General features: G+C 38.5%; 1 protein-coding gene across 1 annotated transcript in view; it reads right to left on the bottom strand.

Annotated features, from left to right (window-relative positions):
• The window catches only part of LOC102853765 (titin-like), a 294430-nt gene extending 283083 nt beyond the window's left edge, over positions 1 to 11347 (bottom strand). Inside the window, exons 1-6 of the mRNA XM_006878955.1 lie at positions 11138 to 11347; positions 8821 to 8924; positions 6149 to 6352; positions 3614 to 3901; positions 2860 to 2945; positions 2526 to 2761 (exon numbers count right to left, since the gene is read on the bottom strand). Coding sequence (XP_006879017.1) covers positions 2526 to 2761; positions 2860 to 2945; positions 3614 to 3901; positions 6149 to 6352; positions 8821 to 8911 — 905 coding nt within the window. The 5' untranslated portion in view covers positions 8912 to 8924; positions 11138 to 11347. The remainder of the gene's footprint in view (positions 1 to 2525; positions 2762 to 2859; positions 2946 to 3613; positions 3902 to 6148; positions 6353 to 8820; positions 8925 to 11137) is intronic.
• Positions 11348 to 25428: the final 14081 nt, after the last annotated feature.

The following is a 25428-nucleotide window of genomic DNA, read 5'->3' as shown; positions in this document are numbered from 1 at the left end:
TTTGAGCTGTGGTGCTGGAGAAGGGTACTGAATGTACCATGGACTGCCAGGAAAACAAACAGATTCATCCTGGAGAGGATTAAACCAAGCAACTCCTTGGAGGCAAGGATTCTGGGGCTTCGTCTGACATACTTTGGGCATGTTGCAAGGAGGGAGAGGTCTTTGGAGAGGGACATCATGCTTGGGAGGGTGGAGAGACGGCGCAAGAGGGAAAGACCCTCTATGAGATGGATTGATTCGGTGACTGGGGTAATCGGGATGGGTGTGTCAGAGACAGTGGTGCGATTGGCACAGGATAGAGCAGGGTTTAGGGCTGTTGTTGCATATAGGGTCGCTATGAGTCGCAAACGACTCGACTGCACATAACAACAACAACAACAACAACAACAACCTCAATATGAGAATGTTATTGTTGTTGTTGTTGATCGCCTTCGAGTCCAGCATGACTCAGTGACCCTATGAACAAGAACGCCTGAATCCTTTCATAACTATCAAAATGTATCAAAGTTCATAGAGTTTCCATAGGCATGTTGTTTACTAAATGGCTGCCACTCCTGCTTCCGAACCTGTCATAGGATGCTATTTTTGTTATAAACTGTTGAATCGCCTGAGATGTATAATGGCCCTATGTACAGCAGCTCTCAAACGTTCTCTGTCCTGAGCCAGCCTCACTAATTCTGACACACCAAGCCCCACTGTCCCAGTTACTCTATCAATCCATATCATCTGGGGTCTTTCTCTCCTGCATTGTCTGGCCACCCTTCTGAGCATGATGTCCTTCTCCAAAGATTCATCTCTCCTGGCCATGTGCCCGAAGCAAGTGAGGCAGAGTTTAAAAATCTTAACCTCCAAGGAGAGACTTGGTTTTACCCTCTCCAAGACAGACCATTTTTTTTCTTGGCAGTCTATAATATGTTCAAGACTCTTTAGCACCACAATTCAAAGGCCTCTATTCTTCTTCTGTCATCCTTAGTCATCGTCCAACTCTCTGAAGTGTAACAAGCAATTGAGAAGACCATGGCCTGGATTAGGCACACCTTTGTATCTAGACTGACATCGTTGCTCATCATTGCTCTTCAGCACTCTGGACTCATTACAGCCGATTTTCCCAATGCATTTCATTTTTTACTTCCTGACTGCTGGTGTTAAGTGTTGGTGAATGTTTTATTTGTAAGACAGCTTCAGTGGATGATCTCCCAGAATCCTCACAACATTCTTATTGTGGTTTTCTTTCATTTACAGGTGACACAACTCAAACTTCATGCAAATGACTTGACTTCTTTAGCTCAAATTACTTGTTTATAAAATTAGAAATAATTATTCTTAAAACTCACTCTCATAGGCTTTAAGTTAGAACCGACTCATTACCGACCCTCCAGTGGGTTGAGCTTCTGAGGACTTAAATCACAAGGGAGTACGTTGCTCATCATTTTCCCTTGGGGAAGCTGCTAGAGTCAAACTGCCTGAGAGGGGCCATCTTTGAGTCAGTAGTACAACTCACTTTGACCTACACCACCAGAGGTCCCATTATTGAGGTAATATATAGAAATTGCCAGCCAAATATACTGTCTTGTTATTATAATTACTGATTTAAACTTAACAGTAAGTAATGAGACTAATCACATTTAAAGCTTCCAGCTTTAAATTCTCAGTGTGTCTCCTTCCCAGATGCTCTGTGTTGGTTGCTAAAGATGCTGCAGAATAAAGACCTGTTTAAAATCTGTTTTAAAATTGTCAATCTGTTTTAAAAAATATATTATAGCCAAGAAAATCCCTTGGGGCAGTTCTATTCGGTTATCTATCACATTCAATCACCATGAGATAGGAATTGACTGAAAAAAAACTAAAAAAAGCAAAAGGAGTTTGTTTTTGTTTTTTCCCCCCTATTTAAAGGTAGATTCTTATTAAATGGTACGTCACTAAGAATGAACAATGAACATTTATTTGTTGTGATCATGGTTGTCAGGGGTTATGGGTCAATTCTGTCCCATGATGACCCCATGTGACAGCATAGATAGAACTGCTTCACTGGGTTTTCACAAAGGTTGGTAGTGTAGCGTGTAAGCTCTTGGGCTGCTAAATGGAAGGTTGGTTTGAGTCCATAAAGCCACTCCTGAGGGAGGAATATGCTCAGTGTCACCCCCCTGTAGAGATGTTGAGCCTGGGAGACCTGACAGAGGACTACTAAAGGCAGCATAGACTCCATAGCTGTGGGTTTGGGTTTTGATTTGGACCTTTCAAAAAGCAGACCATCACGTCTATCTTCTAAGGCACCATTTGATGGGCTTGAACAGTCAACATTTTGGTTCGTAATAAATAGCCCATTTGACTGTTTATGCCATACAGGTGTTCTTAGCAGAGTTCATAACTTCTCAACTTACATAGAGGGGAAGGATTTGTGAAGATGATATTCATACTTTACCATTTACTTTCTACATCATATCTTTAATAGTTTCCTTTTAGTTCCTTTTCTTGTTTATGGAAACCTAATTAAAAAGGGAATGATCCTTCTGAGGAGGCCTTACCTGACCGGGGATGGGGTCGGCGCCCGCACATGTCTCACTGGGGACGGGGAGTGTCTGATTGGCGATGGGGATTGCTGTCGGGCCAGCTGTGCTTTGGCAGCAATGGAGGGAGGTGTTGGTGACCTTGACTTTGGCTTAGGAGGTATCCTGGGTGGTGTCTTATGTGGCAGCTGTTGCCCATCTATGACCATCTCAACTGTTGCAATTGATCTGGCATCAAAGTGGGCTTCAATCTTCTGCAAAAGATTTAAGACAAAGCCACCATTACAAATAATTGGTGAAACAAACATTTGGATGCCTTAAAAAACCCAACAGCCCAGGGGAAAAAAAATACCTTTTCAATCCGGGTTTGTCTTGTTTCTGATATTTGAGCAGTCGAAACAATAGTCTTTGTCTTTTTAGCAGGTACTACTTCTTCACCTGTAAGAACAAAAAGGCAAATGCTTAGGAAGGTTCAAAAATGACCCATTTTTAAAGGGCTTATGCCAATTGTAAGGACACATGGAGCAGTGCATTACACAATGGACGTGAACTTCATGACCACCGGCTTTGTTCTGTAGGTGAAAGGTCTCCTTCCATGTAGATTTACAGCCTCAGAAACCAGACGGATTCTGACCACCTTGCATCAGAACCACTCCAAAGCAAGGTGGTTTTTTATATTAATGCTGACTACAAGTCAGCAAAGTTTAAGGAGTGCATCAATGGAAGAAAATACAGCAATTTTGTTGGAGTTCTCTATGCATACGAGCTAGGTTTTAAAAATGGAAAATGTTCATTAGAGCATGTAAATTTACACAGAAACATTTTCGAAAGTCCAGTTATTGGCCAATGATTTCAAAATGATGGCTTCACTGAAACACTTTTCCGTGTATTATGGGGTTAATAACAACGGAGTGCTTCAGTGACCACCGCTCCCCACCTAGAATCGAAAAGAATTTTCTTTTCACAGGGGTTGAATACTAACTGATATCAGTTCAGACGTGCCTAGGGTTTCAGAGAAGAGGCTGGGACGTCTCTGGCCCCACTTCATCCCAAACCTGCCTTCTCCCACCTCCCCAGCTGCTCGGCCCTCGACCTCTGGCCAGTACCTTGAACCAGCAGTTCAGCAGTGGAAGTAGCTCTGCCCACACTGTTGGTGGCATTGACAGAATAGGTGCCGGAGTCTTCAGGGTATGCTTCCGCAATCAGTAAGCTGTAGAGGTCGCCTTCTTGTGAAATTTGGAAATCGAGGGAGCTCTGGATTTCAGCTCCATCCCGGTAGAACTTCACCACAGGTGTAGGGATTCCCGTCACTCTCACTTGGAGACGTACTTGGCTTCCTTGTCTCACGGTCATGCTCTGCAGTCGTTGAACGAAGTTGGGTGGTGCTGTCTCCGCTGCAAAGAGGAGAAGAAAATCAGGAACGTGAGCCACAGTGTTCTCAACCACTATTTTTAAGCAGTCACCGCTCAGCTTCCAAAACCTGGCAATGCCTCGCGGACCCCAAGATCCTTGATAGTCCATGAACCCAGGACACTCCGCAGAAGACAGTGCAAATGGAGCCAGGAGGTCTCAGAGGGCCACCCTGCTACCAGGTATTGTCTTTGGCTTAACAGTTCTAGGCTACTGCATTTCTTGTGCTAATAATTCTAGAGACTCTTCCCAGGGCTTCCTCCCAACCCTACATCTAGTACTGTATTGACAGAACAAGACAGCTCAGCCTAATTTAGTAACTTGCATTAAAATGAATCCCACTGGTTAGCAGGGTGGGTTCCCCTGTGATTTATAAAATTATTAAACTTAACAAAAATCTTTTTCAACTCATTCGTGTCCAAATAATTCAAATATCTAAGTGAAAAGATTAGTCGCAAATGCCATGTGCTATTATAGAAAGGGGCTATTTCTGTTAATATAAAAAAATTACAAAAGTGAATGGTTAATGTTCTCATGATTTAAAGTAGAGACAATACCAAGTTGACAACACTGTGTATGTTCTGATTCTGAATTTTCTAGATGTCTGTTAAAGTTTGTATCATTATGACCTGATTTGGCATCTGTTCAGTCACAACAGCTCTGAATACCACTGGTCTAGAATTTATGAGGTAAATTAATAAGATCAATCTCTTAGAACATTTAGTTATATCAGGTTTAAAGTAATACAATGTTCTGTGCATTATGCCTCACCAAATATTAAAGGAAGCAGGAGACATGTGAACTTTACTGATAAAACTATGTCATGTCTTTGAATAATAAAAATAAATGCATCTGTCTTTTTCTGGTTTATGTGTACTGTGTAATATTTTAAAAATGAAAAGTAAATTAATTATTCAGCCTACTCAAAACCGTATAGCCTAGAACAGAATTTCTTAAAAGGCTTGTTTGTAATTAGAATCGTCTCAGTACCTATTGACTCTTGGCCTCAACTCAAGACTATTAAATATAAATTCATGGGGAAAGAATTTAGAGATGCATCTAAATTTGATTTGTACTATTGTTGACATGTGCCATAAAGTCAGAAGCAACCCACAGTGATCTGCTAATGGGTTTTCAGAGGCTGTAAATCACATGAGAGGAGATTGTTCATCTTTGGATTGGCAGTCGCCCAACTCCTTACTAGCTAGGCCACCAGAGGTCCCTTGTTTTTGTTGTGGGTTTTTCTTTATTCTTTTTGTTCCCTCTGCTCCCCCAGAAGTCCCTTGTTAAAAACTAGCTAGAACAAATGGAAAGAGTTAAATTCTTTGAAAATAATTTAGTCAAGATTAGGTTGTGGTGGTTGTTGGTGGCTATTAAGTTGATGCTAAGTTGTGGTGACCAGAAATGCCAAGTACTTCATAGGACTTTGCGGGTTATGGTTTTTCATAAACAGATTACCAGGCCTGACTTTTGAGCATGTCAGGGTGGCAGCCAGCTGACAAGCTTTTTGTTCATAGTCTAGCCCTCAACTGGCAGATGTAAGCACCACCCAGGGACTCCTCAAATGGAATATTTCCTTTAAAGTACAGCCCAAGTGGCTAATAGTTCCACTATACACAATTAAAGGGGCCCTGGTGACCTAGTCTGTAGGGAGTTGAGGTGTTAACCCAGAGCTGTTAACCACTCGCCTCTCCTTGGCAGAAAAATGGGCAATCTCCTCCAGTTCGATTTATAGCCTGGAAACTCAATGGAAGAGCAGCTATGAGTCACATTCAACCCGACAGCCATGAGTTACACACCATTATGCACTCAAAAGTGTACTAAGGAAATAGTAACCTTTCTGGCTCCATGTCTTATTTATACACACATACATGCACAAGTATTAATATATGCATTATAAAAAGACACACATATATGCAGATTATTCCTTATAGAACCAAAGCCTTTTTCTACTTGCCCAGAAACATGACTTTTAATATTTATTTAGCGAATTTTTAAATTCTTACTGGTTTGTATAGGCAGGCTGACTATTTGCTGACTACTTTTACTGCATATTAATGGAGAAATTGAAGGTCACAAGAGAAATTCAACTGCTGTGAACACCACCTCCAGTAAGCACTTCTCTAGATTCTGATCTGCATGTCCCCCTATTCAGCAGCTCTTTCTTGACTCCTGCCCCATGCTGGAGATGCCCCAGGGAGCAGAGGACCTGCAGGGCTCTGCCACCTTACCTGTAACAAGAAGCTCAGCGGTGCTAGTCGCTTGTCCAGATCCATTGGTGGCTCTCAGGGAGTATCGTCCACTGTGGGCTTTTGTCACGGCGGGGATCGTCAATTTAGCGCGGCCATCGCTAAAAGAGATCTGCACGCCGGGCAGAGTGGAAGTGGAAATCACCTGGCCATCCCTAAACCAGCTCACCTCAGGAACTGGGAAACCTGCAAAGCAAAGACAGCTCATCTTAATTACTGCGTGAGGAGGACACACTGCAAAGTCCTCGGCTCGGTACTATTATGTTCACTGTCTTGCAATAACCACAGTGTAAAAGCTCTCCACAGTGTACTGTCATTGCGTGATAGTGAAAACCTGCCAGCTGCATGAAGCAGATGTGAACTGGTAGATCATTACAAAGACCTGTGGGTTCAGGCAGAGGGCAGTGCTTTCATCTCACAGAGGGGGGGACTGAGGTCAAAAGAGGGTACTTGCTTTTCCCAGCGCCACTCAGCTAGCAAGTGGTCCCAAAAGGACAAGGACCTCCATCTCCTGCTCTCCTGCCCTCCAGCCCAGGCTGCTTTCTGATGTATTTTAATAGACATCATTTTAAATCATGAAAGGGATTTATAAAGTGAAGAGTCAAAGAGAATGTGAACTAAAATGTGGCCCTTGTCCTCGTGGAAGATGAAATTCAAAAGCAGCAAAGAGATGTAAAAAGCTCTTCCAGACAAGGACAGGGGCTCACTCTCCTGGCGCATCTCCCTCCTTTCTGGCTGCAAGCACAACTTCTGCTCTACTCTTTTTGAAATGCAGAATCATCAGGAAAAACACCATAGCACAGAGATAGTCTCTCCTGTAATCAGTGACCAAGACACATGGCTTCAATCCACCAGTTGATCCGAGGAAGAAGAATGGGCAATCTCCTCCCATGTGATTTACTGTCTTTGAAAATCTGCTGCAAGGTCAGTTATATGAGTTGGCTCCAACTTGATGACACATTAAAACAAAACAAACCTAGTCTTCCAAAAAAATATCCATAGTTAGAGTTACAGGTTGACAAGCAAATTCTTTTCACCCACCATAAATTAGATAGCTAAGAACTGCTTGTCCATGACCTGCTCTTTTAAGTTCTGTTAAAACTCTGTGTACTCTGAGCAATGAGTTCGAAGGACAGTTTCTGCTGCATTCAGGACTGAAAATCTATCTCCTCATGATAAACAACATGCTGTTTACTAGGTTGCCCTGGTATTCCTCTGTATCTCACATTGGCCAAGTGAATCATTTATTTGATTTATGTGGGCTAATATTTTCAGTGTCATTATTCCAAGAATTTAGTAGCACGTGATGTGAAGGTACAAGAAACTAAGAAGAACCAAATTCTATTCCTTTACACGCAAGGCATAAGTTGTAGTGATGTGTCTGTGTGCTTAATGGGTATGTGTGTAATTTGCTTGTGTGCTCAATGACCATGTATGTGCTATGCTCAGTCCAGAAGTTAGCGAGAATGGAATGATAAAGAAATGAATTATTTGGAAGTCCTATATGAATTTTTCATATATGAGGAGAATTATAATGGTCTTTATATACAAAGTAGAAAATAATGATTATGTAACATTTGTGTTATGTAAAATGTTATCTCCCTTATGAATAAATGTGGAACATAAAGCAGAAAGAAGAATAAGGAAAAGGATTTCTTTATAAATTTTTTTATTCTCATCCTTTAAAATAGTTATGTAAGATTATGTAACACAATATTGATTCAGTCATGAAATTATTTACAACAATGCTCGTAGACTACCCTCCATTTATTACAAGATAAGTCTCAGAATTTATACATTTTCTAAAACCATCCCTAAACTGAGCTATAAAGCAGGAGAGACAAGGCAAAAAACAGATGAACTGCTTTGAAAGAAAATTTTAGGTCAGTGTTTCCATTAAACAAATAGAGCAGCATGACATATTAATTTTTTGCTGTAATTTCAAAACAACTTACACATCTTTTAATTCAATAGCATCAAGTTGATGGCCTTAGGGGTAAGAAGCTGCACTTCTGGCCCCAAGGCAGATGGTTTGAATCTACCAGCTAGATGGCCAAAAAGATGAGCAATCTCTTCTGTACAATTTGCTACATCTGAAAACCCAGTATCGGCTCAGCTCTGGGTCAGTTCCAACTCAATTGCAATGAGTCATTGTTTATTATTGAGAGTTATCACTTAATAAAAGAATAAAAGTATAAAATAACTTGGAATTCCTCATTTTGAACAAGTCTAACTCTGAGAAAGTAGAATATACTTTCTTTGAAGCTCGGGCACACAGAGTAGCCAGTCTTCAGGCTCCCTCCCCAGCCATGGAGTGGCCCAATTGAGCTTGAGTTCTTGGTTTCTACTATTGGCCACCAGCTGAACCCCAAGTATAGACTGACCAAATTCGGTCCAATTTAGTCTCTGGATTCTGACAGCAATTTTAATCCAATGCAAATTATTTTGCTTTGCAGAATTATAAATATGAATAAAACATTTTCAAGTCATTATGTTGTCAGATTTTTTCAGTTCTCTGTGGACGGTATACCCTTGAAAATGACCCTGCTACAGAATTAGACCAATTTTACAAAGTGAAGGCAGGACCAAGTCTTACAACAAAGTTAACTTATAAGACAAAGGAAGCAGACAAAAGCATGAACGTGTGAACTTACCACTAACGTGAGCCTCAAAGGTTGCGGCACTACCCTCCAGTACCACAACACTTTGTAACGGCTGCTTAAACGTCGGTGCTTGAGTTGCCATCTTCTTAGGCACTCTGAAAAGTAAAAATAAATAAGAATGAGGATGTCACAGTGAAGGGCCACTCCAGAACTATTGTATAGACTGAGGCAAAAGTACACTTTTATTCCCTCCCGAATAAATTGTTCCACAGGTTATCTGTAGGCCTGCGGTGACTGGCAGACTATCCTTGTATTTTAACAATGACTCTTTTTAAGATGAAGTCCAATACGGTAAAGCAAGTCTGCAGAGAAATGGAAAACAACGGGCAAGCAGAACAAGGAATGTATGTACCCCAGTGTTCAGACAGAGACCTTTCAGTCTTGCCAAAAGAGGATAGTCCAGCTGGGTGTTGAAAGGGAACGCTGGAGTAGTAAGAGATTCTAAGGGTAATAAAAAGAGCTGTGTGGCACATGTGAAATGAATCTCTGCACCAGATCAACACTGGGAGACAGCTCTTTTAAAAAGACCTCCCTCCTTGCTTAGGGTATTTCTTTTACAAAATTGCTATCGCTTCTAGCGTTAGCTAATTACCTAAAAGAGTCACCCAAACAAAAAAATGTATATATTGCAATTCTCTTTGTTACTTGAAAAACTTTTGCAGGCCTTATCAAGGAGGTAAATTTTTGTGCATGTCCTATAGAGGTTTTTTCCCCCTCTCTTTTAAACTTGTTAATATTTTTATTATTATTATTGCAGCTGCTCAATAAATGTTTCTTCTGTTCAAGTAAAATGGTTGGAAAAATCCAATTCAACAGGTAAAAACTTATGATAACTCTAAAACGAAAGTACTGGCTTGAGTTCTTATGAATAATATACAAACTGAGTAATGGTAGGCTGATGTGCAATGGGAATGATGTCAAAGAGGCTGTGTTTTTGTAACACAACATATTCAACATCAAAGAAATTAGTCTGAAATGTGCAGTTAAATCCTTTGCTTAAGTGGAAGAAAACGCTTTCTCTATCAGTTTCAGATGGCTTATGTGAAGAATTTTCTGATACAAAAATCCCTAATTATGCAAAGTGGCTGTGCCAGTATTCTAAAAAAAGAGGCAGATTGTCACTGGCTTCATTTCTATTTTTCATAAAATACCTGGTCACTCAAAATTTATAGGGCAGTAATCTTGCTAGTAAGAATTCTGTACCTTACAGAACTTTTTATTGCATTGAAAAGAAAATTAAACCAACGTACTTCGAGACAAAAATACCCTTAAGTTTGGAAAATTCAGACAATACCCGAAAGTTTTTTTGTGAAACTTTGGTCAAAAATTCTCTATTTGAGCATTTTAGTCTGAACAACTTTTGTCTAACTTCCTGTTTTCAAGTTACTGCATCTTCTGAAAACATTTGCATTGTTTTATACCTTAAGTGCTTCACCTGTAAATGCATTTACATTTAGTGATTTAATTCTATAAAGCTGAGATGTCTGTGTATTTAGACATAAAAAGTCCTTGATTTTTTTTAACAGTTTTTAACAACATTTAGCTCATATCATGTAATTGGATTGTGAGTTGAATTAAAATGTAATGAGATTCTGAGCATTTTAGGAATAATTATATTATCTAACTTTATTTGTGTTTCTAAAACTGTGGCGATTAATTGGCCTAAACGAGTTTTTAACTCCCATTTTCTGGGTAAAGTTTGTTGCCTTAGCTCTTAGTTCTCTGTTGCCTTTGTCTAATTAGGGTTGGAGGTATGCATCTAAAATGTCATGCTCCCAAAATAAACTCTCCCATGTTGACTGACAGCAGACAAGTGTTCTGTCACTGTTTTGCAACTGATACCTCAGCAGTTGATTCCCTTAAAAAGTCATCAGGGTTTAGCTGATACCACATGCATTTTATCAGAGCTATTCTTGGTGTGGCTCACTTTACGACTGAGTAATATAACCTTGAACATTCTCAACAGACAAAAAAGAACAAGTGAAAAAAAATTAAAACAAACATTTCTAGCACGACTTCAGATCTTAACTTTGAACACTTTTGGAGATTGAGGTGCATTTAAGCAATTCGAATTAAATACTATGCCAATAGGCTAAAGCAATACACTTTGGAAAGACAAAAAAAATTAAAAAAAAAAATGCCCACACATTTAAAAACAACTCAACAAGTAGAGTCACATAATGGATTCCCACTGGTGGTAATTAGCTACACAAGCGCATCTATACAAGATATTTACACACAAATATAAACGGGAACCAGAAATGGACAAAACAGTAACTTTACTCATTCAAACAAAGACCCAGCTCACCTGATTTCTCAAGAGTGCCTAAAAAGGGTGGGACTAAGCCCAAGGCTGCTTCTGAAACGACGTCCTATCTAGTGGTGGTTTTGTTGACCATCTCTGACATGAATCGGTGAGCCTCTAAACCTAAAAACAAAACTACACAGTCACGACTGTGTAGTTTTGCTTTTCTATGCAATCCCTACACCCGAGGCGAGGCGGGAATGCACGACTGCTAAGGAGCTAGGGTCTGGCCCTGTCCTTATATTCTGCAGATCTGCTGACAGCCCCACATCCTTAGGGCAGGGACTCTGGAGATTGGCTGTCTTAGATGGGAGACAGACCTATTTGGTAGTGCCCCATACCACCTGTTCTTCTGATTGGCAGTACTAAATATAGCACCCCCAAAGACGCTGTACCAAGGCAAGAGAACTGCATTTAAAGAATAACTGTGTTGAGGCTTAGTGGAGAGCATTTGTTGACAACATAAAAAGCTGTAAATGTGGACCTAGAGAGAAGACAGAATATTGGAGAGCACCTGTGGACAATCTTGTAAAACAGCTTAAATCTAGCGATTTTATACTGCAAGTCAGGCCTCACTCTTGTTCCCTTCCCCCATAAAACCAACCAAATGGACCTGCCAATCATGATAGCAAATGAAGGAGCTGATCTCATGCATAGACTACATCTTTCCTGAAGAATCTGTTGCTATACACTTGAGCATAGAAGAGAACTAATTTATACCATCTTCATCCTAAAGAATCTGCTTGTACTTGGAAAAGAGTAAAGCCCTGCTAATGAGCTAAGTATTTATATAGGCTTGCAAGAAATGTTGAAAGGCAAAAACTCAAATCTGCTTAGATTTAGCCTATACAGTACAATGATTTTAATTTTTTCAGATTTCACTTTAGCCTGGCATTAATCTTTACAAATATGCATGCATTGCCCGTTAACAAGTATCCAAGTCTTATGTTTAAATCATCCGTGGGATTCTTATGCCAAGCACATGAATGCAGCTCTGCTAATCTCAAGAGTTTGCTGTTACTAATGGGAAGTAGTTAGGAGATGATATAGTTGCTATTTTAGGACTGAATGTAATTTCAAGCAAGAGATACTTCAAATACAAAAGACTGCTCCAAAAGATCTCTATAATCTTCAGTTAAGAGATTAAAAAAACCCCTATACTTTGAGAGGAAAGGATTTTTTTGTTTATGATGGAAAGAAAATTTAATATTAAAATAGTATTTCATTATTTGAAATTATAAGTTAAATTTATTTACATAATAACAATGCTCCTATTGTGAAATAACTTAGCCAAACATCAGACTTTGTAATTTCCAAAGGATTTTGTAGTCTGTAATAATTTATATAGTAGATAGTTTATCAATATTCACTAGAGCTAAATTTTACTGGACTTCTTGATGCAGTACAATTATATAGATGATATTGTGCATTAATTAGAATATCTGCTGAAAAAGAACAGTTCCTTTTTTTATGTCCATACTGTTGTACGCCATCATGCCAGAACTGACCCATAACTGACCTTCTGGGGGTTTTCGAATACAGCTAATTTCATGGGAGGAGATTGCCCATCTTCTCCCAATAGCTGTATAAGTGGCATCACTTTCCTCTATAGTCTATAACTTGTTTCACTGACTTATTTAAAAGAGCTGGTTGATATTGTATATGTTGAAACTTATTCTTGATTAAGTCCTCCTACAAGGGCATTTGACTATGTAGATCACAACAAATTGTGGCTAACATTGAGAAGAATGTAAATCTTACAACACTTGATTGTGTTCATGCAAAACTGATACTTAGACAAGGAAGTAGTCATAGGAATAAAGCAAGGAAAGACTGCATGGTTCAAAATCAAAAAAGGAGTGCATCACGGATGTGTCCTTTTTCCATACCCTTTCAATCTATATGCAGAACAGATCATTCGGGAGGCTGGACTTTATTGTGACATCAGAATTGGAAGAAGACTCATCAACTCCTGCCTTATGCAAATGACACAATCTTAGTTGAAACTGAGGAGGGCTTGGAATATTTGCTACAGAAGGTCAAGGACTACAGTTTTCGATATGGATTGAAGCTCAACATCAAGAAAACAAAAATTCTTAGCAACCAGTGGTTCAGGCAGTTGCTCAGGGCTTCTGAGTGGAGGCGGGGACATGTCCCTCTGACCTAGCCAAAAAAGTAGAAAAGGAAGGAACTCTATAACTTATTTTTTTTACATGTTTTGAAAAGTAAACTTTAAAAAGAAAAAAGAACCCACAAAAAGAGACAAACAAAAAACAAACAAAGATTCTTACCACTGGGCCAACTGGCAGCATCATGATGGAGAACAGATTGAGGTTATTAACATTTTCATCTTGCTTGGGTTTCACAATAAATATTCTTAGTACTAAAAGTCAAGAAGTCAAAAGACAAGAAAGGTAAGTCTGCTACCAGGGACCTTACCAGAGTGTTAAGGAGCAACAATGTCAGTTTAGAGACTAAGGTGCACTTAACCCAACCTGCAGTCTTCTCAATTTCTATGCATTGGAGAGCTGGACAATGACTGAGGATTATAGAAGAAGAATTTATTACTTTGAGTTTTGGTTCTAGAAACGAGTATTAAACATACCATGGACTGCCAAGAGAACAAACAGGTCTGTCCTGGAGATAGTGAAACCTGTGAAGCTGTCTCACATACTTTGGGCACATTGCCAGGAGATCCAGTCCTTGGAGAAGGACATCCAGCTTGGAAGGGTGGAAGGTCAGTGCAGGAGAAATGATGGACCGACACAATGACTGACGCAATGGGGTGAGGTGTGTTGGAGATGGTGAGATTGGCTCAGGATAGGGCAAGATTCAGAGCTATTGTTCATGGGCTCATGCATCACTCAGACAACATCATCACAGGCAACTTGTCAGTTGTAAGGCAAAAATAGCAACATTGTGTGATTTTTCTGTTTGAGACTGGCTACTTTAAATGTGTGTATGTATATGTGTATTAGCGTATGTGTGTAATTTCAGACACAAACTGACATGAATCACACTAACATCCTGATTTATTTTTGGAACTGAGACTAAGCCATTTTGGTACTTGTGGGATCTAGAAGGAATACATGAATAGAGTCTCAAAGTTTATGTCATCTTTATTCTTTAAAATGCAGTGGCTCAGGAGTGATGGGTTGTTTGTTAAATATATAAATTTGAGTGCCTTTCAAAGCTACTTGTCTGTATACTGATTTTGGTCTTTTCTAGTCCTTGTGGTATTGTCAAGACAACCAAATTTTGGCTTTTAACATTTATACCCTTACATGTCATTCAGATATAAGAAAGAAAGTGAGGAAGAAACCAAAGAAGGAAAGAAAAGACTACTAATAAATAACTAATATTCTATTCTGTAAAGAGATCTTGTTATTAAATTAGTGAATAATAATGGACATTATATGGCATCATTGTAAGCATTAGTTTTAAAATAAATTGTGCCATAGTTGGAATACAGAAAGCTAGTCCAATGGAAAGCAAATGCTACTTATATTTGGTGAGTCTGCTGATGCAGTGAGATCTCAACTTACCACCCTAACAGTGGAGAGGAGTCCTATAGATAATCCAAAACAGCTGATAGTTCAAAAATAATGCATACTTACTTTTTTACTACATTATGAGATTATCTTTTTGAGCATTATAGTAAATGAAAATTCACAAGAGTTTATTAAGCAGATAAAAGCATCTTGTTTAGTATGATGTTTAATATTGTCGATTTGGCCATGATTCTCTGGTTTGGCACTTATGTAATGTTGTAATGCAGCAGTTAGGTTAGGATGCAATTTTTCTTCCATGGTATGACTTACTCAGACCAGCCTTGAATGAATAGAAAAATCTTCCTGTGGGTGCAACACTTTTAAATGATCGTATTCCCGATTCAACTTAGGGAGTCTTCTGAAGAGTGTAGCTTGCATTTACTCGTTGGCAAAGCTTGCTAACATTTTTCTTTTCTGTATCCTGCTACAGGCTTGTCACCTCTGGTTCTTTATACTTGAGTCTACAGCCTTTCATATTGCCTGACAGTAATGTGTTTAGTCAGACAATGAAGCCAGGAGTCTATTGCCTTAATTATCAATTTTGGTTTTGTCATCCCTGCAGCTTTGTGACTCGGGAGAAGCTCTGTCCTGACATTCCACCCATGAATCTAGAACTTTATCACCTCTACAAATAAATCAGCAATTTTCTTGAAGTAATGCAACCTCTCTTTTGCTGCTTATCCCTCTGCTTCACCCCCCCCCCTTACTCTTTCTCTCTGTCATGTGGAATCTTCACTGCTTTTGATTCTTTAAGGATCCTAACATAAGATACTTAGTAGTTTGGTTTTGTTGTTGTTATGTGCCATCAAGTTGGAACAGACTCATTCATAGCTACCACCCAGAGTGCATCAATTGCACAAAAAGGGATTGTCCATCTTTCTCCCATAGAACAACTGGTGGATTCAAACCACACACCTTTATGCTGACAGTGCAACACCTTAGAACTAGGCTGCCAGAGCTCCCTTAGTAAAGGAGAGGGTCAAGGGAAGAAAAGGGGGAAGATCCTCAACAAGATGGATTGACAGAATGATGGCAAGAATAGGCTCGAGAACAGCAGCAATTGGGAGGATGGTGTAGTGTTTTGTTCTGTTCTACATCAGATCACTATGAGTAAGAACGGACTCTACAATACCTAACAACAACAAGAAGGAAGGCTGTGTTCTGGATTCTGTCACTACTTACTGTTTTTTGAAGGGTGACTTTTGTGTCAGATATTGTGGTAGATAGTGGCTTAGCAGTAATGATGAAGGATCATGATCCCTACTCTCTACAAAGCATAGACTACATAAACACCTGATAAATCATCTCTAATCTGTGAGACAGACTAGGGTTTGTGTAAAACTCAGACAATAACTCTATCTGTGTGCTGATGCCACACTATGGAACTATTTACCAAAGTAAGGACGCACCTAAAGATATTTGAGAAATCAATACAATTTTTAAAGATAATGTAATAGTACATTTTGAGAAAAAAAGAGTAAAAATAACGTCTTTTATAAATTCATTGAGCAATTTTTTGGATGTTTTCTTACTGTATTTGAACACAACTCAGACATCTTATTCACAGCAAAGTACAACAACAGAAATCTCTGACTTTAAGGAGTTTACATTTTACTGAGTACAATCTAGTAATATGACGTTCTAAAACTCCTTCTGTGTATAAAGTATTTCGAATATCAAATATAGGCTCATCAATGAACAATTTTTACATAAGAAAACAGAAAAGCAAATTCAGAAAGTACACAGGGAAGAATGTGCATTTAATCTAAGTAATGTGTCCAAATGGAAGGACGTGAGGCTCAAGAAAGTATGCTTAAAATTTGTATTTATTCCATATTTTTTCAACTGGCAGTTATGATTGACTTAGTAGCAGCACCAAATCATTGATTTCTTTAATTCTTAACACATACAATACACTAACACATTCAATAAGTGTGGTGCTAGGATTTTTGAAAATAGTTTTTCTAGCCATTGCCTTACCCCTCTCTGAGGCATGGTCTCCAGCTGCCTCAAGAGTGGACACATGATTCACTATTTGATCACCCCATCTTCTTCATTATTTGCAACTGTGGGGCCAATGTAAGGAGCTGGTCACACTGTGGAAAGACTGTGGTGAGGCATAGCCTGATGGCGCCCTGGAGATAGAGCCAGAAGAGCTGTCCTGGGGCTACTGTGAGACAAGGCTTGCTGGATGATTGAGGAAACCAAAAGTTTATCTGTGTTGCTATAATGAACCTGGGTTTTCACTGTGTGATATCTTTTGCCTTCCCCAAACCAGTCTATTTCTTTCATGAACCTCACAACTTTTGCAATGAATATTAGACACTGTGATTAGTAGAAGTTGGTGCAACAGTATGGAGGAACTATGGCTTACTGCAGGATTAGTCTTGTATACTGGATGTTATTGATGGGAACAGTATTCCTTTGTATAGTTGGTGTAGATCAAACCTAGCCAGCCCCATATTACTTTGCTTCTTTTACAATGACAAAATAAGTATAAAAACATTATTTTGGAAACATCTGATATTTTCCCCATAATAAGATAAAACAAAAAAGTATTGAGTTTCTCAGTAGTACTGAGTCTAAGGTCATTTGTGATTTTGCTCCAATTTATGTAAGTTTAAGTAACACATTTGAATCACTGAGCCTCATATCTATCAGCTTAGTAATTTTAATTGGATTAATTACTGAAACATACATGATAGTAAGTTTTTTCCTTGCTTTATTGTTCAGGTTCTTTTTTTAAAAAAAGAATAAAATTTGAGAAGACCAAAGGGTAGTTCACAAAAGCAAGCATATGTTATTTTCTTCTCTGAGGCTTCAGAAGGTGATACGAGAAATGTGTGTGAAATTAAAGCAAAATAATAGAAATACAAGAATGGTAAAGGAAAATAAGTTGAGTTTCTAACTGGAAACCACCCTGACCAGGCCCAACCAGGGCAGATGCCCTCTAGGGGCAAGGGTGGGGGTGACATTGCTGTCAAATAATAAAGTTTATACAAGCTGAATGGAAGCCTTCAAAGTAATTTTATCCAGTAGCCCATGCATGCACAGCATATAGGACTAAGGGCTCTTCAAACAAAGGAAAAACCCTCCAACAAATCCACTGCCATTGATCTGATTCTGACTTGGGTTGTTGTTAGGTGTGATTTAGTCAACTCTAACTCACGGTGAGCCTGTGAATGAGAGACCTGAACTTGGCTACCTTGTGCCCTCTTCACCATCCAGCCACAGTTGATACTAACTCACGGCAACCCTCTAGTTTTGAGGTGGTAAGTCCTTATGGAGGGAAACTTCCTCATCTTTCTCTTTTGCAGAGGCTGATAGGTTTTATGAATGGTCAACTTTTACATTAAAAGTCCAAGGTTTAACTTAACAGTGCCACCAGGCTTCTAAGGAGTCTTCAAGGATCTAAAAAAAAAACATGTTTGGGAGCTAAAATAATAATAAAAAGTCTTGCTCTGAAATACAAGGTGAAAAACTGCAAAATAATAATTTTAAAAAGACTTCTTATATAGCTACCAAAGAAGACATGTCAACTAATCACCATGTTCAAGATGTTATTGTTATGTGCTATCAAATTGAGTACAACTTATAGTGACCTGTGAGCAGCAGATCTGAACCCTGTTCTATCCTGTGACATTCTTGTTATGTCTGATACACTCGAGCCCATTGCTGCAGTCACTGTGCCAATTTACCAGGTTGAGGGTCCTCTCCAAGGAGTAGCCTCTCCTAACAATATGCCCGAAATATGTGAGATGAAATGTCGTTATCCTTGCATCCAAGTTATCAGGTAAAAGTTTCTTCAAGTCTACTGGTTTTAACAACAATCACTACTTCACACTTAGGAAGTACTTTGTACTATTGTAAGTAAATCTGGTTCCAGTTTGATAATTGTATTCTTGAATTGTACTATATTAATGTTAGAATGATCCTTAAAAACTCTGAACACATATGTCCTTACAAAGGTGTGGAAAAAGCTGACAAACTCTCTGAGGTGAAGATATCTAAGTTCTGAGAACTGCTATTACATGAGAGCTCAAAGGTATCAACTCTCCTTCTATCATCACTAGTCATTGTCCGGCTCTCTGATGCCTAGCAAGTGATTGCAAAGACCATGGCCTGTATCAGGTGCACCTTAGTCTTCAGACTGACATCGTTGTTCTTTGGTACTTTGGAGATGTTATTATCACATTTCCCCCATAGACTGTAGGTTTTAGTGTTATCCTATTAGAAAAAGTTTTTTATGTGTGGAGTGACTTAACTTTTAGAAGATTCCATGAATAAATTTAATCCTCTCTTGAATGTGCATTTCTGGCTGTATTTACAAGTCCATTTATGACATAGGTTAGGGACTTTAAGTTTGGTTCCATATTGTCTCTTATGATCTTACAGTTTTGAGCCTTACTCCTGGGGCTCTTATCCAGCTTGAATTGATTTTTATGTCTAGTGTGGGATGTGGATCCTGTTTCAGTTTTCTGCAGGTAGACATCCAGTTTTGCCTGCACCATTTGTTGAAGAGGTTGTTGTTTCTCCCTTATAGGTCTTGATTGCTGTCAAATACTAATTGTAGGTAGATGGGTTAATTTCTGAGTTCTCTATTTTATTTCATGGTCTATGTGTCTGATTCTCTGTGGAGGCTAGAATTTTGAAGTTCTGCCTCACATACTTTGGGTCTGTGGTCAGGAGAGATCAGTTCTTGGAAAAGGACTTCATGCTCAGAAGGGTATAGGGACAAGTACAAGAGAGGAAGACTCCGGATGAGATAGATTGATACAGTAACTGGGGTAATGGGAGTCAGTGTGTTAGAATTAGTGAAACTGGCTCAGGACAGGCTTCAGAGCTGCTCTACACAGGGTCACTATGGGTCTCAGGGACTTGATGGCACATACAACAACAATGTGTCTGTCATTATACCACTATCGTGCTGTTTTGGTTACCTCTGCTGTGCAGTAGGTTTTGAGATCAAGGACTGTTATGCCTCTCACTTAATTTTTCTTTTTCAGAAGAGTTTTGCTTATTCAGAGTCTCTTTCTTTTCCAAATAAACCTGACAATTTCCTTTTCTATCTCTTTGAAAAAGTGAGTTTAGGTCTGTTTTGGGATTGTGTTGAACATGTAAATTGCTTTTGGTAGGATTGTCATTGTTACTATGTTGAGTCTTTTTATCCATAGATAGGGAATATTTTTCCATTTACTCATGTCTCTTATTATAGTGTTGTTTCATAGTTGTCTTTATAAAAATATTTTGTGTCTCTCATTAGAGTATTCCCAAGTGTTTCATCTTGTAGTTGGATATTATAAATGGTATTGCCTTCTTAGTTTCTCTCACTGCATTTTCTTTGTTGCCTCAGTGAATTTTGTAGATAGATCTTTTATCCTGCCAATCTACTTGGTCTAGACACAATGGGCTATGCAGATGAAACTATATCATACACTGTTGTTACAAATAGCCCTGTTGTTGTTGTGTGCCATTGGGTCAGAACTGACCCATAGTTGACCCTCCTGTGGGTTTTCAGTTGAGGTTAAATCACACAGGAGGAGATTGTCCATTCTACTCCCATGGAGAAGCTGGTGGCCTCGAACCATGTGCCTTCATGATTGCAGTGCAGATTCTTGCTGCTAGACCACCAGAACTCCCTATTAAGGCTAATACCTCATAATTCTGTTTTTAAGACTTTCGCTGAAAGACTAGGCAATAACATTTGGCCATGAGTATGAGCAGGAGCTACCACTAGAAAAGAAATTTAAGGCACTAGCTCATTAAGCATTTCAGAGTTTTCTGGGTCAAAAGGATATGCACACCATGAAAATATATATAGTTGGTGCTAATTGCTAAAATAATATATCCTTGAAGTTAAAATATTTAACATCTGTGTGTTTGACAATTTGAAGGAACACTATAGATTGTTGACATTTAATTTTGAAAAAGTGTGAATTTGGGTCATGTACTAATATAACTGTGTATGAAAGCTAGCCACCTATCTAATAGAAGCAAGCTTGTACCAACTCATAAACACACTGATGTGTGACCTTTGTTCTCTGTTTGTGCCACATAGAATTACATTAAACTGGGGGGAGGGAAAATGTGTTCTAGGGTAAAAACTGGGAACAACTTAAATGTCAGCTAATAGGAAGTATGATATACCTACTGAAATAAGGTTGTTAGGCAGTTCTTGGAAAAAAAATAAAAATTGTGGTGAAAAGAAATTGCTTTACCAGAAATGACAGCTTACTCTAAAAACTACAGCAGTCAAGTTGCAGAGCATTAGAACATGAACATAAAAAATAAACTAGTAGGAAAAAATATATAAAAAATAGTAGAATATAATCAAGAATTTAGAAATATATCCAAGCAATTCTGGAAATTAGTTTATGTTGATTTAGCTCTCGATGATGCTAGTATAATTGTGTATTCATTCAGAAGGAAACATCTCACACCATGCAAAGTAATGTTCATATGGATTAAATATGTGAAAATAAGTTCTTTTACAAAACCCAAACTATTCTAACAATGTGTAAGAAATATTTCTAGAACCTCACACCTCATTGCCATCAAGTCTAAACCAATTCAAAGCTGACTGTCCAGTGAGTTTCTGAGCCTGTTAATTGCAATAGAGGAGATTGCCCATCTTTCTTCTATAGAGATGGTGGTGGGTTAGAATTGCCAGAAAAGCATGGTCTTGATGATAGCAGCCCAACTATCTACATATGCGGCCACCTGAACTCCTTGACTTCTGGTATGGGAACTATGAGGTAGAAGCATGCTTATTGTGTATTTGTTTTTATCACTATCTGCCACTGAGTGGGAGCGGACTCATAGCTGACCCTCGAGCAGGTTAGCGGAGGCAGTAAATTACAAGGGAAGAAAGTGCCTGTCTTCTCCCACGGAGGTGCTGATGCATTAGAACCATATTCCTTTGAGCTTGTTGTGTGAATCTATACTCATTAGACTGCAAGAGCTCCCACCATTGCATATTTCTTTACTAAATTCTGGAAGGCTATAAAAAAATTTACAGAGTGGTTATCAAATCTCACAGGTGGAAGGAATTGTCTTTTTGTTTAACAAAAGTAGAAACTTAGCTGCCATAAAAGACTTGAACAATTGACCAAATCATTTTTCTATGGCATAATTCATCCTTGTCAAATAAAAAAAATAAAAAAAGGAAAATGTTTTTCAGTACATATGTCAGTTACTAGGGTTGAATGCCTCAAAACATAAAGGTATGGTTATAAGCATATTTGCCTCCACATCTTAAGAGTGGAATAATTTGGAAACAACCTGACCATCAATCAACAGGGAAATGCTTGAATGAATTAATAGAATAACCAGACTATGAATATTATCCAGCAATTAAAGATAATGACTTAGACACATATATTGCCCCAGAAAGATGACAAAGACAGAAATTGAGAAAATATGTTACAGGAAAATACCCAATGCATGCTATTTTCAACCACAGCAATCTGTTTACTTCAATTATAGTTCTTTGTTCTTTGTGTTTTGCTAATTCCTTTATTATTGTCTGGTTCTCCTACTGTGCTATAAACTCCAAGCATGCAATCATTTCTCTTTTTGTTTACATTCAAATCTCTGGGTTCTGGTATGGAAACTGTACTGCATATATATTTAATACACCTAAATTCTGGAAGACTAAAAAAAATTGTCATGTACTTTCTCCAACACATATTGGTTTGTTCTTTTGTCAGTCCATGAGATAGTCAGTACTCTTTTCCAACACTATGGCTCAAAAGGCATCAATTCTTCTGTCATCCTTATTCAGTGTCCAGCTTTCAGATTCAGAGGAAGTAATTAAAAAGACTATGTAACATTAGTATACACCACCTTTATTTTTTCTTATAAGCCTAAGTTATTATGATTATGTAAACCTCGTGGTGAAATTATGAAGAGCAGAGAATGTTTAAACTCAGAGATCATTGGGGTCGGAAATGAGCCTTCTGGGGCGGGGAGTGGGGTGGGGGAGTGGAGAGAGAAGTGTTCCTTTATTGCTAATCCTTTGTATGGTTTTCTTAAGCCAAACTGTACCTTTCATAAGCACTCTGGAATCTCTATTCAATTCTAAGCAACTTTTTGGTTTAGAGTGTTTCTGCCATCTCTCCTTCTTCGCTATGATATTGCATAGTAGGTGTCCAGTAAAGCATTTTATTTTAGAAATGAAAATCTTTGGGAGAAATATATTTATGACAACTTGAGTCCTTACCAACTGACTTTCATTATAGTTCTGATGCTTGATTTAAAGAAATGTGAGTGGAGTAGATTGGAGAGGACAGGATTACCTTGCTGCTTAATATCCCACTTACAAAAGAGTTCTCATTTCACTTTGAACCTCACTGCTAAATGTTATTAAGCTCATCAATTCCATATGAAAAGCTAAATCTTTTGTAGGAAAATCGTATCTTTATCATACTCTTTTCATCTTAGTTAAAACGAAGAACATTTATTAACTACATGTAAAACTTCATTGTCTGCCACCCCTGCTAATAGATTATGATGTGGGACTGAGGATGTTTGTGGGAGGCAAATAAAAAGAAAATAGTATTATTGACTTTCTAGGATTACATTCATTAGTGGTTGGTAGAGTAGCAACTCTATGACTCCATATAGATTTTCCCAATCCCTCTGAAAAAGAAGCAGGCTTTGACATCTGAAAACTGGGCTGGTACTCACAGTTAGGTTGTGGTGGCATCTTGTTGAATAAAAACATTAAGAGACACCATGAACACAAAGACAAGACCCCTCATGTGATTATAATGACCATTCCACAAGCGTGTTTGAACACAGGAAAACAAATGCATGGATATTATCTAAAATGTATGCATACTCATACACACAAGACCAAGCAGCATACATTTATCCTGGCTGTTTGCTTTTGTTGGTTTTCTGTTTTGGTTTTTTAGCACTTATATAAAGAGCTCTAATGGTCTAGTGAGATGAATCCACCAGCCATCCCACTGGAGAAAGACGAGACACTTTGCCCACACTATGATTTAATAGTCTCAAAAAAAAAAAAATAGTCTCAGAAACTTGATGGAGAGTCACCATAAATTGAAATAAAATTTGTCAGCAGTGTTTTGGTGTTTGTATTAGGCTAACTATTTGATTTTGTTTGTATGTTGTTGTTTTTTTAACTACTGGTGTATAGCTCTTGGTTCTATCCATTCTTCTTACCCAATAGATAAAATGTATTAAGCTGCCCAATCACAAAATTGTTGTGGTTATTAGGTGCCAGAGACTCAAGTATGACTCATATCAGCCCTATGAACAGATTTAAAGCTTGACTTATTCTATGCCATCCTTATTTTTTCTGACACACTTGATCACATTGCTGCAGTCAACGTGTAAATCCATTTCATCAATGGTCTTCCTCTCTTTTGCTCACCCTCTACTTTTCCAAGAATGATGTCCCTCTCTAAGGAATAATATCTCCTAGCAACATGCTTGAAGTCTGTGAGATAAAGCTTTGTCATCCTTGCCTCTAAGAATCATTCTTGACGCATTTTCTCAAAGACGTATTTGCTTGTTCTTTTGACAATATACTCTTTTCCAACACCACAGCTCTAAAGATGGGAGAAGGATGGGCAATCTCTTCCTGTGTGAGTAACTGCTTCTGAACACCTGCTAGAGTAGCAGCTATGGGTTAGTTCTGACTCTACAGTACACACCAACAACAACCAGCTCTTACACAGCATTTCTTCCTCTGTCATCCTTAGTCATTGCCCAGCTTTCAGATGCATAGCAAGTGAATGAAAAGACCGTAGTCTGAATCAGGCACATCTTAGTCTTTAAACTGATATCATTGCTCCTTAGTAATTTGAAAAGGCATCTGACAGCAGTCTTTTTTAATACAATATGTCTCCTTATCTCCTGACTTGCTGGTACTAAGGATATGGATAATGGATCCAAATAAAATGAAAGCATTGACAACCTCAATCATTTCTCCAGGACTTTGATCCTTTTGATGTTAAGATATAATCCATTTGAAGTCTTTGATCGTGTCTTTCAAATTCTCTTCACTTTCCGGAAGAGACATCAAATCAAAACTAAAACTCTATCGCTTATCTTGTTATTGCTATATGCCATCAAGTGATCCCATGAACAATGGCTATCCTAATTGAACTTGATCTTCTCTAATACACTTGACCTTATTGTCATAGTCACTGTGTCAATCCATCTCACTCAGGGTCTTCCTCTCCTGTGCTGACCCTCTTCTCTTCCAAGTATGATGTCCTTCTCCAAGGACTGGTCCCTCTTGACAATATGCCCAAAGTATGTGAGATGGAGCTTCAAAATTCTTGCCTCCAAGGAGCAACTTGGTTTCATCCTCTCTAGGACAGACTTGTTTGTTCTCTTGATAGTCCATAGCATATGCAGTACTCTTTTCTATCACCACAATTAAAAGGCATTGATTCATATTCATTCACTATCTCTCATATGAGTGTAATGAAGTGTTCTGGGATTCCCATTCTTCTCAATGTTAACCACAATTTGTGGTGATCCATACAGTCAAATGCCTTTGCATAGTCGATAAAACAAATAGACATACTTTTCATACTTCTTTCAGCCAAGATCCATCTGATGTTGGCAAAGCCATGCTGGTATTTCTGGCAATTCTCTGTTGATGTCCTGGCATAACTTGGAAAGAACATCCAGGACTGCATCTGTTTGTTGAAATATGTCAATTGGTACTCCACTGATTCGTGGGACCTTATTTTTTTTCCAATT

This window comes from Elephantulus edwardii, unplaced genomic scaffold (genome assembly GCF_000299155.1).
Source record: "Elephantulus edwardii isolate Elephantulus edwardi_28Jun2011 unplaced genomic scaffold, EleEdw1.0 scaffold00001, whole genome shotgun sequence".
NCBI lineage: Eukaryota > Metazoa > Chordata > Mammalia > Macroscelidea > Macroscelididae > Elephantulus > Elephantulus edwardii.
This window is presented reverse-complemented; position numbering and strand designations above follow the sequence as displayed.